The sequence below is a fragment of the Dendrobium catenatum genome, unplaced genomic scaffold (genome assembly GCF_001605985.2).
Source record: "Dendrobium catenatum unplaced genomic scaffold, ASM160598v2 fragScaff_scaffold_506, whole genome shotgun sequence".
Lineage (NCBI taxonomy): Eukaryota > Viridiplantae > Streptophyta > Magnoliopsida > Asparagales > Orchidaceae > Dendrobium > Dendrobium catenatum.
In genome coordinates, this window is record NW_021318968.1 from 722,738 (window position 1) to 739,852 (window position 17,115).

General features: G+C 36.3%; 1 protein-coding gene across 1 annotated transcript; it reads right to left on the reverse strand.

Moving 5' to 3' along the window:
- Positions 1–1,601: 1,601 nt before the first annotated feature.
- On the reverse strand, positions 1,602–15,539 carry LOC110103664 (low-temperature-induced cysteine proteinase). Its single transcript, XM_020832468.2, has 5 exons — positions 14,943–15,539; positions 4,153–4,388; positions 3,920–4,060; positions 3,410–3,838; positions 1,602–1,919 (listed from the first exon to the last, which is right to left on the reverse strand). The coding sequence occupies exons 1-5, from the start codon at positions 15,376–15,378 to the stop codon at positions 1,833–1,835; spliced, it is 1,329 nt and encodes a 442-aa protein (XP_020688127.1). The 5' UTR covers positions 15,379–15,539; the 3' UTR covers positions 1,602–1,832.
- Between the last annotated feature and the right edge of the window lie 1,576 nt (positions 15,540–17,115).

Below are 17,115 nucleotides of genomic sequence, written 5' to 3' on the forward strand. Positions count from 1 at the left end.
TATATATTTTTAATTTTTTGTCAAATGTGACGTGAGTATTTCCTTGGCTAACCTTTTGAGCATCGTCTTGTTCTTGAGTCGATTTAAATTTGCATTACAGGTGTTTTTAAGCAATTGAAAAACGATTTATTTCCCAGTTAGAGCCTAAGGGGTCATATATGTTAATGGCACAAAATAATGCGTCGCATGGTGCACCTATGCGCTATTTGTATGGCGTTGCACAAATGTTCAAAATGACGTGTGCTATTTGTGCGCAATGGCGCAAATAGTACACAGTTTTATTTAGGGATTTTTAATATAGTTATAAATATATTTATATTTATAGGATAATCTAATATTTAAATTTTAAATATTATTAAAATAATTAGTTAGGTTTTATTATCCTACTGCCCTAACCCTCATGATTCGTGAGTGACAAATGAAATGAAGATACTCTCGAGCTGTTCGACACACGCTAAGGAAGCGACGTGATTGCGAAGGTCTGCCTGAGCCCTTCGTTTGATTTTATCGCCCTCTCCTATGTTCTTATGTTTACTCCATCACCTGACGTTGTCGTTGTTGGATCCTCATCCGTTTGATTCCGCCGTAGTTTAAGGGTTGTCCTTTGATTCAGTCGTTGTTGGATATTTCTTCCCACTAATTTTGATTGATTTAGTCGAATCTTCATCTCCAACAATATTAATTTAGTTAGGTATTGCCATATTGCTTAATTCGACTGATTCCGCCCTACTGGATTTTTCTCCTTTTATGCTTCAATTTGTATACGTTTTCAAAAGTTTACAATTATTGTATGGTTTGCATCATGTTCAAATGGCATGCGCTTTGCGCCACAACTCCAAAAAGACATTTATTCGAAAGTTCAAATGAAGTTGAATTAGATAACATAATAAATATTAAAATTGTTTTCAAAAACTTAAACTATATAATAATGATATTTTAGTAAATAAAAAATCAAGACAGTTCACTATAACATATTATGAATATAATTCTAAATTAAAATTTTGAGATATGATATTTTAATTATTTATAATATATTTAACTTTAAATACTAATAATATTCAACTTAAATTTTTTTTTTTAAAAAAAAATCTAAAGGTCCTGTTGTCTCTATTAGAATCAACAAGTTCATTAAAAATCAGATCAATTCATTGGTTCAATTGCCAATTCTACTAACAATTTTGTGCGAAAACGAATCGATTGAAGAATCAAGTCAAAGTTGAACGGATCAGATCGGCCAATTCAATCCGATTTTTAAAACGATGATATTTACTACTTAAATCTAAATACCATATTGTTACTACCACTCACTCATAAACCAATATAAATAATAAAAAAGAATAAAACTATTCATCTTCATCGCTATAATTAACACAAATTCCATCATAAAATACAAAAAAAAAAGATTTGAATGTTGCAAAGAAGTGCTAGGCTTCATTTGAAAGCAACTCTCTAATACAATAATTTTCAGTTTAAAAAATTTTTTGCTAATAAAAAGTTCAAAAAATAATAAGAAAGTTATCGCAAACAAAGCTAAAATCTTTATACTCCCACAAAGAAATATAAGACAATTCATATCTTCATTATAAATATGTTATAAAAAATGAACATTCTAAATATGTTTCTCTTATTGATAAACTGTACTATTTTTGAATAGCACAATATAATTGAAAACAACTGCAAACTTATTATACAGTACTCACAACATTTAAATATAAATCAACAACTGTGCTAAGAGATTATAATACAATATTGCATCTCAAACAAAATGAGCAGCAAAATACTATCAAAGATGATCATACTGCAAACACATACCTTAACTGTAGCTCAAAAGTCTAATCAATAAAGGGAATCAAAGATCCAAATTTCAGAAACGAGTCTTTCTTCTTAATTCCATGGACTCCAGTGGAATTCTTGCTACCCTATAATAAGAATGACAGGCCACATTAGAAATAGGAAAGTATATTTACATTGCAAGAACATAAAAAGGAAAGTGAGAAGGAAGAAGCGAGCATAGGTAATTTGTGATGCATGAATTTTTAAGAAAAGGTTTTGAATGAAATTATTTTTTTAAGAATTTTTAAATAAAAATAATTTTAAATAGTTCATGGAAATAATTAAGGTAAAAGGGAAGCAAATACCGAGCATAACACATGGTTTAAATATAAAGATGTTAGGAGTGTCAATATTTGACACAACCCAAAAATCCGATTAGAATCTGACCCAAAAATTATGGGTTAGGGTCAATGTTTAAAATTGCGTATTCGGGTATTGAGGCGTTTTTCGTTCGTGAGGCGAGGCGTAAGCCTCAAGGCATTTTGAGGTGTAAGCCTCAAAATCAAAAGATTGCGTAAACATAAAATGATAAATTTTTTATATACTAATGAGTGAATAATATAAAACATAAAAAAGCATAAGATATGAAGTGAAATCAAAATATCTCAATAATAAGACAACATGAAATATAGTTCAACTCAAAATTCTATATTTCCCAAATTCTAGTATTCTTTTTATTAACATATAATTCCAATTTCAAAAAATAAATAGCAATGACATATCACATAAGAACTCATAAGTCATCAGCACTGTCATCACTAAGGGGTTCTTCATTTGAATCATCATTATGGTGAACTGCTCTCTCCCCTTCCTCCTCTCCTATAGAGTCCAATGTCGGGCATTTACTTCAAGATTTATGTAAGTTTTAATATATATAGCATGAGGCGTAACTGCGTAAGCCTCATGCCAGTGAGGCTAGAGGCGGGCCTTAACCAAGTTGAGGCGCAAGCCTCATAAAAAAACTCGAGGCGTAAGCATCGAGGCGTTTTTTACTGGAATTGCGCAAAGGCGAGCATCATATTGCGCAATTTTAAGCCATGGTTAGGGTCAACCTGTTTATGAAACGAGTCAAGTTTGGGTTCAACAAACCGATCCATTTCAAAAATCGGGTCGGGTTCGGGTTGACTTGGAAACCCAAGAATAACTTAGAATGACCCGGCAAAAACGTGTTTGCCTTCTTCGTATCCAGTTGCGTCTGCCCACACCGCATTGAGTTGTGTCTGCCCGCATCACTGCGGAGCATCGCTCCCTATCGTTGTCGCTGCCTTACAAGATTTGGCTGTCAAAGAGTGCGAACGAAGGGATGACAGCTGACTTATGGGTCGGGTTGGGTTTGGGTCCGAAAACCTAATCCGTTTTCAAAAACAGTTTGGGTTTGGGTCGGATAAAATATTGCCGGGTCAATTCCAGGTTACACCCAAACCCGACCCATGACCCTATTTTGACAGTCCTAAAAGATGTGTTTCAATAAAAAACAAGTAAATCTAAAGGATAGAGAACTTATCATCAACAAAATGAAAAACTTTCCAACTGCTCATAGGATCATATAGTGAATATAGTTGTTAGAATTTATGACCTTAAAACACTGCTTTGTCCCGATGTCACAGACTGGATAATCCTGTGGGCAACAGGAACTGTGATCCTTGCAACAAACAGCGGATTCAAGCTCGCAACAGCCCCAAGAAAAGCACAGTCCTAGAAAGCTTCGAGTACAGCAGCAGGTAGTGGCAGAAGGGCAATATGTCAGAAGGTTGCACCTGGTTGGGCCTGGGCTAGGAGGAGGAGGATTTGGACTAGTCTTAGTTGGATATGAAGCTAGCATATTTATTCCACAAACACCTTGAGAAGTTCCACCATTACGTAGCATATGCATATATCCATTGATTCCCCAATTTGTTCCCCATGAATTCTTTAAGATCCAGTAGTCAACTCCATTTTTTGAACCGTAGCCTACAATTAGTACAGCATGATCCAATGATGTAGAGCATGGGCCAGTAAAAATTCCCTGAAAGGAAAAAAAAAAAAGTCAGGAACAAAATTTATTGATGAAATGCGCCAGTATAGAATAGCCATCACGAACTTTTACCTTTGAATACAACTGAAATGCTCTCTCACTACCAGAAATACCAACACTAACCGGTTGACTAGTAACGGCCTGCAGCAGTAATTTCTCATTGTGTGAAGGCACATCAGTATAGCCATCGATTGTCACAACGCGATGATTTAGCTGTAGGAACCGCGGTAGGATAAGTTCATCTTGCTAAAATTGCAAAAAGTAGATGGTGGAAAGACAATTTCTGCTCAGTTGCATCATAATACCTTGTTTTTAAGACAGTTTTTTTCTGCAGTATGATATGGATAATCTTCCTCTGTATCAATTCCATGGTTTTTCACCACCCAATTGTAAGCATAATCCATAAGCCCACCAGAACAACCAGTATTATAAGTTTGGTCACAATCGATTAACTCCTGTTCAGATAGGCTCACAAGAGATCCAGTAGCAATTTTGTTTATTCCCTCAATTGCACCAGTGGCAGAGAAGGCCCAACAAGCACCTAAGTAGAGTTGAAAAATGATAAGCTTCAAGTATTGGCACTATCTTGTATCACATATTATAGAAGGAATAGTATAATGGCTTTTACCACCTTCAGGAGTTATTAACCTTCTTTAGAAGGAAAGACGACCATTTGAAAAAACTCTCCCTTTCTATGGTTTTAGTTCTAGAGGGAGCGTGCCACAATATCCAAAAAAAAAAAAAAAAAAAGCCATTCAAGTTAAAAAGTAATAAGCTTAAACAAATCAAAATATATGATCCAGACATTTTTTCTATTAAGTAAAACGTAAGCAATGCTTAATTACAATAAGCTGGTCTTATTTGCACAACTAAGTAAAGTTCATAGAATTGGTACTCATTTGGTTTGGATTATTGCCAGCCTTGTGGCTATATAAGCTGTCATAAAACAGGTACAAGCTGTTTGGCCAAAAAAAAATCTGGACAGCTTTTTCTCAAACTTTAGTTTGAAAACTGCTTTTTCCACAAAAGCAAGCAGGTGATGGCCCATAAAGAAATTTTTATAAATGTCTGATTGGAAAGAAGAAAACCATTAGCCCGACCAAACAATCCCTTATTCAAATATTACCGTTGCATTTATTTTATGAACACTTAACTATGATGGCAAGGTCCTTGTAAAGGCTGAGAGTGACCAACAATCTTATGGGCATTTGGATCAACCTGTTAAAACCAAAATCAGATCTGCAAATGATAAGCAAGCCTTCTTATATCAGTCACTTTCCCACTTCGCTGCAGCCTCTGGCATCCATCTTTTTGCAGAACTGATCTCCACTACACCTCACCAACCACTAATATTCTACAAGGAATAGCCAAATCTACAGTAGAACAGTTTTATCTCTCTTAGTATAAATATACAATGTACTTTGTATGGAATACATATGAAAATACAGTTCTTCTCAATTTTTTCTTCTTCTACCTGAATTTCCTCTCTTCTCTGTTTTCAACTTATATAGCAGCCGGCACTCTTTTATGGTATCAGAGCCTCTCGCCTTACAACAACTTGATCTTTCTTTTATCTCCTCATGGATGGCTCTGAAAACTCGACAAACAATTCTTTAGTGACCAATCCTCCTGTAACTCCCTCAATGGCCGAACTCAACATTCCCCGTTCTAAAATTTCCTATGCCCACTATCAAACTCATAGTTCACATCCAACTCACAAGTGACAACTATCCTATATCGAGACTCCAAATGCTAAAAATATTTTCTAGTAACAACTTTGAAGGCTTCCTAAATGGTACATGTCTGCCCTCCCAAACAAATTATATCACCTGCCGGCGAAATCATCCCTAATGCAGAATACAATTCTTGGCAAGCTTCTCGATTAAAACCACTTTGTCACACTCTACTCTACCATATTATCCTACCTTACATCTTAAACCTGAATTCTTGTTACGAAATCTGGACAACTTTGGGAAAACGTCTCCAATTAGTACATTGATCAAAGAGTTTCTAACTCAAATGAGTTGTACGATATCTCAATGAAAGATCTATCTATGACTAAATATATATTTAAATCATTCCCTTGTAGACAATATTTCAACTGCCAGTTCTCATATAGACCACGAGGATATTATTCTCAAAAACCTATCCTCCTACCAGCCTTTCAACATTGCCATCCACACCAAACTCTCTCCGTTCTCTGTGTTCTTTTGCAGGTTAGTAGCGGTTTCCACACCACTTTCAACATTGCCATCCACACCAAACTCTCTCCAATAAGATTGAATGATCTATACTCATTGTTATGCAGCGAGGAAATTAATCTTCAAAATAAAAACTCCAAAGTACAACTTATACATCCTTGGCAGTCTACTCTTGCAGCTACACAAGGAAGACCTTTTCGCTCAAACAGAGATAGACCATGCTATCCACCTACACAACCATCTTGCAGCTTTACCCCTACCTCTCGTGGCAATCATTCTCCGTCCACCCCATGACAAACCTGTCAGTTTTGCAGTGAAATCGGCCACTCCGCTACAGTCTGCAAGCATATATGCAACCTTCAATATAATACTTCCTCCAACCCTACCATCCTTATGCTACTCACTCAAGCAACTCCACCCGCTCGCCCCTGGATCCTTGACTTAGGAGCCTCCTCACACTTAACAGCGGACCCCATAACACAATCCAACATTTTATGCCGGCTCCTAGGTTCGGTTGGCAATGGTGCAAAAATACAAATCAACAGCAACTAACAAGGATTGTTTCCTACCCCCTTCCCAGTCATTAAGCTTCTTCTCCACAATATTCTTCACATAACATGAATCTCACACAATCTTTCTATCAATACACAAGCTAGCCTCTGATAACAACTGCTCTATTTCATCAATCTACTAATTTCACCATTCAAGATCTTGCAACCAATGAGACACTTCTCTCAGGTTCCATCTATAATGACCTCAACTCACTTCACCTTACCAGGTCCAATCCACTCCATCTCACTCTTTCTGCAGCACAAGAACATCAACAACACTCTCAAGCTCTATGGCATGTCAGGCTCAACCTTCCATCTCATAGATTTTTCTAAGCTCACCAAACAACTAAACTTAACTTATAATTCAGCTAGTTTTGCTTTATGCAAATCTTATAATGTGGTCAAGAGTCACAAGATATCTTTCTTGCTTAAAAATGTAATAGCTTCTAAACCATTACAACTAATACATTCCGATATTTTGGGTGCCTCCCCAATCACCTCATTTAGTGGATACAAATACTATGTTATTTTTTGTGGATGATTTCTCTAAATTTACATGGCACTATCCCATGCATTCCAAAGCTAAAAGCTCCCAAAAAATTCATTAAATCTCCCGCCATGGTTGAAAATTCATTTAACCCACATATCAAAATCCTAAGGCCCGATGGTAGTGGTGAATACACTTCTCATCACTTACAACAATTTCTCTCCACTCATGATATCTCACAACAATATAGTTGCCCCTACACCCCTGAGCAAAATGGGATTGTTGAATGGAAACATCATCACCTCATTGAAACAACTTGCATGCCCTAAAAGCGGTCATGGATTTTAAAGTAACTGTGCATAAAGTATAGCATTTTCCTGCCTACTAAGAAAAACAGTTACGAGTACTTAGTTTTTTTTATATATATAATTTTTTTCACTCGTTAATATTTTTTATATATACGAATTTTCTCGCTCGCTAATAAAAGCGATCATGATCACAAGTACTTAATTACATGCATACAAATTTCTTCACTTGCTAATAAAAGCGATTATATTCATACATACAAATTTCCCCAGTCACTAATAAAAGCGGTTTAGCGGTCATGGATACTTTTATTATGCATACAAAAATTTCTGCCCGCTAATAAAAGTAGTCAAAGGGTCCTTATATTCATGCATACAAATTTAAAAAAAGCTGGTGTCGGGGTTATACCTTAGCTGCACTGATGCGAACATCGGTACGAAGATTTGGCGCATCTATCACAGGAGGCGTCGTAAATCAACGACTATTATTTAAATTTTCATTTATGAATTATTTACTAAAATTTAGCTCTTGTTTTATGTATTTCCTGTTTTACCCCTAGGTTAGTTGTTTGAGTGTTGTGGCCCAAGAGGCAATTTTGTAATTTTTATTTTTCTCATGTTGTGGCCTATATATAGGGCCTTAAGCTATTGTAATGAGGATGAAGAATTGATTTAAAAAAAAAAATTTGTGTCCACACTTTTGTTCTTGGTGAGAGAGCGTTAGTGAGATTCCTATGGAGAGGAATCGAAATCTTCACCAGTCGCAGGATGGGTCCGGGCTCGTGAATTGAAGTCCCTTGGAGAAGGGCAAAGCATCACCCGTCAGTCGTCGGAAGAGTCCGAGGCTCGCAGTTTTTGTTATTTTCTCTCTTTCGTTTTTATCTCTTCTTTAAATTATTTTTGTTCCATATTCGTTTGGCCATCGAATTCACCTCCACCCAAAATCCCTCATACCCTCTCCACCTCACGGCTAATCCCCCATACCCAAGCCCCTTGCCGCCGGAGCAAGTTCATTGCCGCCGCCCCTTTGGCTCCCACAAGCCGCCAGCTCCCAGGCAACCACCACCCGTCGGCCCTCCACCCGTCCCCTTGGCCCCATCCCTCTTCTAGCCGCCGGCCTCTCTCCATGGGATTTGAAATTTCAAATCTCTCCATGAGACATAATTGACTTTCCTAAATTAGATCCTTAATTTTAGGCAATCTTCTTAATTGTAATTCAATCCCAATTTGAAATTCAAATTAAGTTAATTGATTGTCTTACTTTAGGAAACTTTCCTCATATAAAATTCTGAGAATTCCGTGCAGATTTTTTTTTATTAAAACTGCTTTAATTATGTGGCCGACCTCAATACTGAAATCTAAATTCACTTGAATTTTAAATTCAAATCTGAGGACATTCAATCACATCATTAATTCCTAAATGCAAATCAATGAGCTTTAATGATTCCTTATTCTCCCAAGCCGTCACCTTCAGCTTTTCTCATAGCCATTAAGGCGTGACTCCTCCTTTTCCCGTTGCTTTAATTACTTCCTACAACTCCTCCCATAATTCCTTCTTCACATCCCACCTGTTCAAATGGCCTTAGCCCCACCTTCCAAATTTTGTAGAGGGAATTAGGAATTAATTCTTTATTTCAATTTCATCCCCGTAACTCCCCACCTCGCTGAATCTCCCAAATTCCCCAATGCTTGCAGTTATTTCTTAAATCAAATCATTGATTTAGGAAATCAATTCCCTTCTTCCCCTTTTCTCTCTCCAATACCTCTCTTGACTCACGGCTAAATCCTCCATCTCAACTCCCTACCTACCACACTTGGAAAATCTGAAATTCTACTCAGATTTCAATCTCAAAATCTGAAATTGTTTCAGTTTTGTTGGACAGAAAAATTGGAATTTTTGGAGTTGAATTATTCCAAAAGTCTACCCAGGTTTTTGTGTTTCTCTTTGAGATGAGCTTGGAGCTTGTTTCCCCTCTCCTACCTAGACAAAACCTGAGTTTCTTCTCAGTTTTTCTCTTCACCATCAAGGCTGAAATTTCCCAAAGGCCTCACCTAGGCTTGCATTCAGATTTTTGGGAGAGGAGATCCTCTCCCTAGCAAAGCCAGCGTTTCCGTTTTACATCATGCATAGTGACCTAAGCAGTGACAATGAGATGCCGAGATGAGACGACGCACGAGGTCTGCGATGCACAAATATTTTATTTATATAATTATCATTTATTCTTTTTAATTATATATATATATATATATATATATTCTTTTATGCAATGGGGGGTCTAGAGAGAGAAAGAGAGGATGCAACCTCTCTTTCTAGAGAGAGAAAGAGGGGATTTGGTTAGGCGGAAAGGTGTAAAAAGGCATCGGTGATGAGGAGGATGATGTTAGAGAGAAAAAATCCCCTCCCTCTAAATTTATATAGAAAAGAGAGGAACTTTTTCTCTCTCTAAGTTGAGAGAAAATAAGGAATGAGGTTGGGGAGGTGTAGGAGGTGAAGAATGAGGTCTTTGAATTTTGAAGTGAATTAATGAATTTTCTCTCTCTAGATTTAGAGAGAGAGTGTGTGTAAGATGATGGAGCTTTTGGATGGAGAAAGTGCTTGTAGAGAAAGGCTTTTGTGAAGGTGTATGTGGGATTTGAGGGATGGAGAGGGAGAAATCAAATTTTTAGGAGGGGGGGGGGGGGGGGGGGTTTTAGGAATATGTAGATTTAGGTATTTTCCAGTTTTTTATAATTCCCCTCTTTTTTTTTTTTAATTTGTTTGAAATATAAAATTAATCATAATTTTGTTTATAATCATGCATCGATTTGGTCGCCATATCGTCATCCTCATTCATGCACATCGATGCCACCTCGATCCACGTGCACTAAATTTTGATTTTTGCCGATCAACAATCCCAATCAATATAAGTGTCAATATTAGCTATTTCTGTTGCTCTAGATGCACCGACACTGTCTGTTTTGCGAACAAAGGCCATTTCAGCAATTTAAGTTTTCGATCAACACGCGTCGAGTGAGTTTCAAGAATATAAATGAACTCAAAAACTCTGAAGTAATCTACCTCTTGGTATGTAAAGAGATTGACATAAACAAAAAAATCCCGGCAGTAATACAACCTGTAATCAACGAATATCCATATATAACTCCAGAAGATTTACCATATTCCTTGCCTCCAATGAGAGATATCTAACACCATATGGATCTTATACCCAGATTAAACTTACCCCACCTGCCTCACTATCGTATGAGTCCTACTGAACATGAAGAACTACCCAAACAAGTAATTGAACTCTTAACTAAGGGACAAATCAAAGAAAGCATGAGTCCATGACTCCATGTACAACCCCAACCCTGCTTACACCCTAAAAAGATAGCGTGATACAAGCCTTATAAAAAAAACTCGAGGCGTAAGCATCGAGGCGTTTTTTACTAGAATTGCGCAAAGGTGGGCCTCAAGGCGATCCTCATATTGCGCAATTTTAAACCATGGTCCATGTACAGCCCCAACCCTGCTTACACCCTAAAAAGATAGAACTTGGAGAATGTGTGTTGACTGTCGATCCATAAATAAGATAACCATCAAGTATAGGTTTCATATCCCAAGACTTGACGATATGCTTGACATGCTTAACGGTGCTAAGTTTTTCTCAAAAATAAAATTACAAAGTGGATATCACCAAATCCAAATACAACACAGTGATGAGTGAAAAATAGCCTTTAAAATAAAGGAAGGTCTCTATGAATGGTTAATCATGCCCTTTGGCCTATCAAACGCACCTAGTACATTTATACAAACCATGAATTACAGCCCACGTCCCTTCATTTGTTGTGGTTTATTTTGATGACATCCTCATTTATAAGACTTATCCCAACGATTATCTTGAACATGTGAAACAAGTCCTCCAAACCTTATGAGAACAAAGTTTGTACATCAACTTAAATAAGTGCACTTTCATTACTCATAATTTGATTTTCCATAGATACATTGTCTCTGCAGATGGTATTAAAGTAGACCCCATTAAAATAGAAGCGATCCGAAGTTGGCCGATTCCGAAAAATCATAGTGAAGTTAGAGGATTTCATGGATTAACCTCTTTCGACCGTAGATTTATGAATAACTTCAATACCTTGATACCACGCATTATTGATTGTCTTAAAAAGGGAATTTTTAGGTGGACCTTTGAAGCTGAAAAATATTTCAACTGATTAAAAAAAATGAGTCAAGCACCTATTCTTAGGTTGCCAGATTTTGACAAGATTTTTGAAGTAGACTGTGATGCGTCCCATATTGGCATAAGAGCTGTCCTTTTTCAAGAAGGTCGACCCATCGCTTTTTTTAGCGAAAAAATCAATGATACCTGATCCCGATATTCAACTTATGATCTAGAGTTCTATGTGATTGTCCAAGCCCTGAAATTTTGGAGATATTATCTTATTCAAAGGGAATTTGTATTAAACTCCGATCACAAAGCACTATGATATTTAGGGTCTGAAAAAAATTTAAACATATTAAGTGGACATCTTTTCTATAAGAATACACATTTCATCTTAAACACAAAACCGGAGTTGTGAATAAAGTCGTTGATTCCGTAAGCAGATGAGCCCACTTATTGGCAACTCTTCACCCAATTATAGTCTCCTAGATTCTTTGAAAGATAACAATGCCTCATACCCAGACTTCAAAACCCTTTGGGAATCATGTACTTCCGAAATTGACCCATATGCTCAATTTACTATTCAATAAGGATTTCTATTTAAGAGAATTAGACTATGTATCACCCAAAGCTCTCTATGTAAAAAACTCATCCAAGAACTTCATGATGGAGGATTAGGAGAGAATTTTGGTCAAGAAAAAACTATAGCCTTAGTTGAAGAATGATATTAATGACCCCACATGCGAAAATATATATATATATATATATCCAATATTGTAAAACAATGTAAAACCTATCAATCATTCAAAGGAAAAAAAATAAAACACTGGTATATATATACTCCTCCCAATTCCAAACAAACCCTAGGAATATTTCACCGTGAACTTCATCTTAGGATTACCTATAATAGCCCGAAAATTTGATTGTGTTCGTTGTCGTTTATCGATTTAATAAAATGGCTCATTTCATTCACTATAAGAAAACCTTTGATGCATCTCATGTTGCTAAATTTTTTTTAGAGAAATTGTGCGATTACATGGCATACCTCAAACTTTTACCTGTGATAGAGAAACTAGATTTTTAAGTCATTTTTGGAGAACACTTTGGTTGAAATTAGAAACTACGCTCCAATTCAGCAGTGCATATCATCCACAAGCAGAAAGACAAATTGAGGTAGTAAATAGAAGTGTGAGAAATTCGCTTAGGTGTCTTGCAGGAGAAAAACCTTCCCAATGGGATTTGATTTCTTCCAGGACAAATTTTCTTATAAAAATTCCATTAATCAATCCATTAGAAAAACCCCATTTGAAACTATTTATGACCAAACCATTCCCCACATCTTAGACTGAACTTCATTACCTATACTTGGTCGAATTAGTGTTGAAGCTACTGAAATTATCGAACACATTCATCCAACAATAGGACTTAGAAAAACTCTATATGGAAAGTACTAAATATAAGACAATGGCCGACAAACACCAGAGAGAATGTTATTTTAAGGAGATCTAGTAATGGCTTACCTTTGACGTCAACGCTTCCCAGTTGGCACATTCGGCAAATTAAGCTGAAAGAATTTGATCCTTTCCGAATCCTTTGAAGATTAGGGACAAATGCTTATTTATTGGACCTCCCATCTTCTGTAGGAACTTCTCATATGTTTAATGTTGCTAATCTTACTACATATGATGGAGAGCCGACTGATTTTATGAACATAGAGACTTTTGCCCCTTACTGCTCCAATTCAGACTAGTGATGATCATATTGATGATCTTGTGGATATTCGTACTACCCAGACAAGATATATTCTTGGTTAGATGGAGTGGGCACCTTATGACTGAATGTTATATGATTGAAGCTGAGGAGTTGGTTCATACTTCATACCATTGATTTTTTCATTTGTGTTTGATCTTGGTTTCTTGCTCCTTATTGGCTGATTGGGTATTTAGTTGTGGGCTATTTTTTTTTATTAGGCTTAGCCCATTTTTTCCTCTTGATTTATGGCTGCATGCGGTTCTTCCCTCTCCTTGTTAGCTGTATGAATTTTCCCTTGCTTTATGGCTGCTTGGGATTCTTTCCCTCTCCCTTTGGCTGTTCGGTTTTCCCCTTTTGCTAATTCCTATGCTTGATGCTTCAACTTCTCCGTTGAGAGCTGATATGGATTCTTTTATTGGCTAGATTGTTGGCTCATTTAATCGAACAATTAAATGCTCTTTCCCCTCCTTCCCCTATATAAAGTGGCTAATTCTTTATGGTAAAAGGGAGTTTTTTGGTGAAAATTTTCAACCTGAGGGTTTCTTCGTGGCTTGCAAGCTAGTATTCTCCCTATTCCCTATTACTTCCTCTCGGTCATCTTTCTTCTTCTTCCCTCCATGGTTTCCCTTCCACCTGTATCTTTCTTCTCTAAACTTTGTGCGTGTGAAATGGTGTTGTTACCCTGTTCTGTTAGTATTTGTCTGAGGAGTGCAGACTTGTGTCAGATTATGTTTCAGTGATGGATTATTGATTAGATTTTTCCTTTGAGCATCTTTCCCTAGTTTTTTTGTTTTGCATGCGATGTGACCATTCGTAGTTATTTTATTATTGTTTAAGTGCTTTGAATCTTTCTTTCCTATTGATTTCTGAATCAGTTTCTAATGTTTGTTTCTACCTAGTCAATTTATGTTTGTGTTTGTGTTATTGAAAGGAATTTGTCTTTTTAATTACATGCCTAAGTATTCTCCTAAAAGTTTAGGAACTTAGGTTGCATCATGAACAAAAAAACTGAAGTCAATGAGTAAGAACTTCTTCATATTTGATTTAGGACTATCCTCCAGTCTCATGCGAATCGTAATAGACTAAAATTTCTTCAACAAGAATAGCAAAGCGGGTGACAATTCAAAATATAAAACACTCATACAGAGATGGGCGATTTAAGACTATTATCCCCTCTTATGTGAATCTTAAAACAGTAAAATTTCTTCAACAAGAAAGATAGTGAAAATGAATGAATAAATAAAACACTCTCCTAGTATATTGGAAACTCACTTCTTATTTCACATATGATTATTAACTATTCTACGCTCTTATGTAGATCTTAAGAGACTAAAGGTTGTTCGATAAGAAAGGCAAATGAGGTGAGTAAATATAAAACATGAGCCTACAAAGATGTCCTGCAACTTATTTTCCCCATCAATTTCGGCATCCTATTCCTATAACTTTGTTTGTTTGACCATCTAAAGTTTAAACCTCAGTTAACTGCAATTTTTTTCTACCCTAAAAAAATCTACCACTCATCGAACACAAGCAATTACTTAGACCCCCAAAAGCAACTACCTTTAAAGATTTGTCGCAGTAAAAAAGAAAGAAAGAAAGAAAGAAAGAAAGATCGAATAACAACTATCGATCACAAATTCACATATACCACAGCTTCCCTGATCCTTGATTTGTGTTACAGCCCCCTTCTCCCTCCAATCAATTGAGTCCGGAACAGCGGCATCAGATCCCCGGAAGACCGCCTGACCGCCATAGCCGCCGCGGACCGAATCAGAGAGCTGGCGGTTCAGACCGAGGCTGAGACCGAGGCGAACAGCGCGGAACTCATGTAACGTAAGGTCAGCGAAGGCGTTGAGGGCGAGGGAATAGGTCGAGTTGGCGGCGGCGTTGTGGCTTTCCACAAAGGCGAGATTGTCCTCGAAAACCTGAAAGCGAGCGAGCTTCTCGGCCTCGGAGGCGTAGGCCTTGTTGTGTTCAAGACACCAGGATTCGAAGAGGTCAAAGTAGGGAGAGGAGGAGGAGGAGGAGGAGGTGGTGGTGAAGAGGAACAATAAAAGAAGGCCGGAGACCTTAGAGAGATACATGCTGGTTGCTGGATTATGATCGGGATCGAGGAGAAGACTGAGAAAATTTCAAAGCTTGGATTGTCTTGTTATTCCGGATGATCAATATGAGACGGTCACACTCGCCTGCTGCTGGTTGGCGGCTGTAGCTATCCCTCGTGAATTAGGATAAAAGCTACTGTAGATGCTTGTTTTGTATAAATAGAGAGAGAGAGAGAGAGATCATAAAAAAAATACTCTTTTTGTTTTTTTTGAAAGAATAACAACGCTCGAGAGCACCATAGAACAACGAAGAGTTTCATCACTGGTTTTTTTATTTTATTCACATTTATTTATTTATTTATTTTGCAATGTAATATAAATGGTAATCTAATTTTAATATAATTTAATAAATTATATATAAGATAAAATGCTAATAATTTACAAATATAATATAATATTTTTTTAATAGAAAAAGTAGTCTTAATTTTTTTGATAATATTTACATGAATTTAATTGATATTAGAGTGCCAAATATTTGCTCTCATGAGCGTGGCAAATGATACATTTCTACATGACTAGGAAAACATACGTACAATAAATTAGATATGAATTATGAAAGATGAATTTAATGAATGACGTAAAAAAAAGACCTTGAGGTGAGAATGGAGACATCCGGCTTTGACATTCATAATAGCAGTGGTCATTAGCCTTGACGATAATAGTGGGTATCAATGTTGGCGGCAACAATGAACATTTGTTTTATTGACAATACTAATGTTAGAGTTAATGACGATGATAAGACAATGGGTTGTAGCTCACAAAAGATGATCAATAATTTTCATAATTTATACCATATATATTTTCTAATATTCATTTTCTATCATAATTCTAAAAACTATTACAAAATAGTGTCAATTAGAGTTTTGAACTTGTTTTTAAAATTTAACCACAAAAAACCGATATATAGAGGAAGCAATAAGAAAGTCGTCCCAAACAAAATTATGTTAGGCACACCTCATTTATGCTTATTTCTAAAAAATTATAAATATTTAAAAATAAATAATTTTTAACATAAAATAAACACCTAAACTTCATATTGACTCATTGCACCCGGGCCGTAGCTGTCAAATCCTTGACTCAAGCGATCGATCACCTTCACTTTCTCCTATTATATAATATATTTATTTTGTTTTGCTTGATGATGATTCCAATCCAATAAGCTCTCCACTCAATGATGATTTACTTGCTGAATGTTTACTAATATAAAAGAGAAAAATTAAAGTATTGGAAATTATACAGAGGCATCATTTATATGATACTCTAAGCATAAAAAAATTGTAATCTTGATTGCAACAGAGGGAGGTCCAATTCAACATTTCTTTAGCTTGATTAGGCCTTAAAGAAACAAAGTGGCAATATATAAGGCTATGGTGGTGGACCTTAAGTTTTCAATTGAGGTTGCACTATAAGGAATTCATAAAATTATCGGCAGCTTTCTAGCGGTTCTCTTGTGGTGTGCTTGTTGATAATGTTTGACAGTTAGACTGCATGTAATCTCCGGCGGGCTAAACCGTCAGAAATTTCGGGCGGATAATCTGGGTCAACCGTCAGACTGACCACAACCTAAAACCGTCATAAACAATTACCGTAAAAAATGAGCCATCAGTTCTCATTTCCTACGCATTTTTTACCGACAGAAAAATATCCACCAAAAAGGCATCGAAAAATTTAACTTTCGTCGGAAATTTGCCAGTTTTCACTGATATTGAACAATTT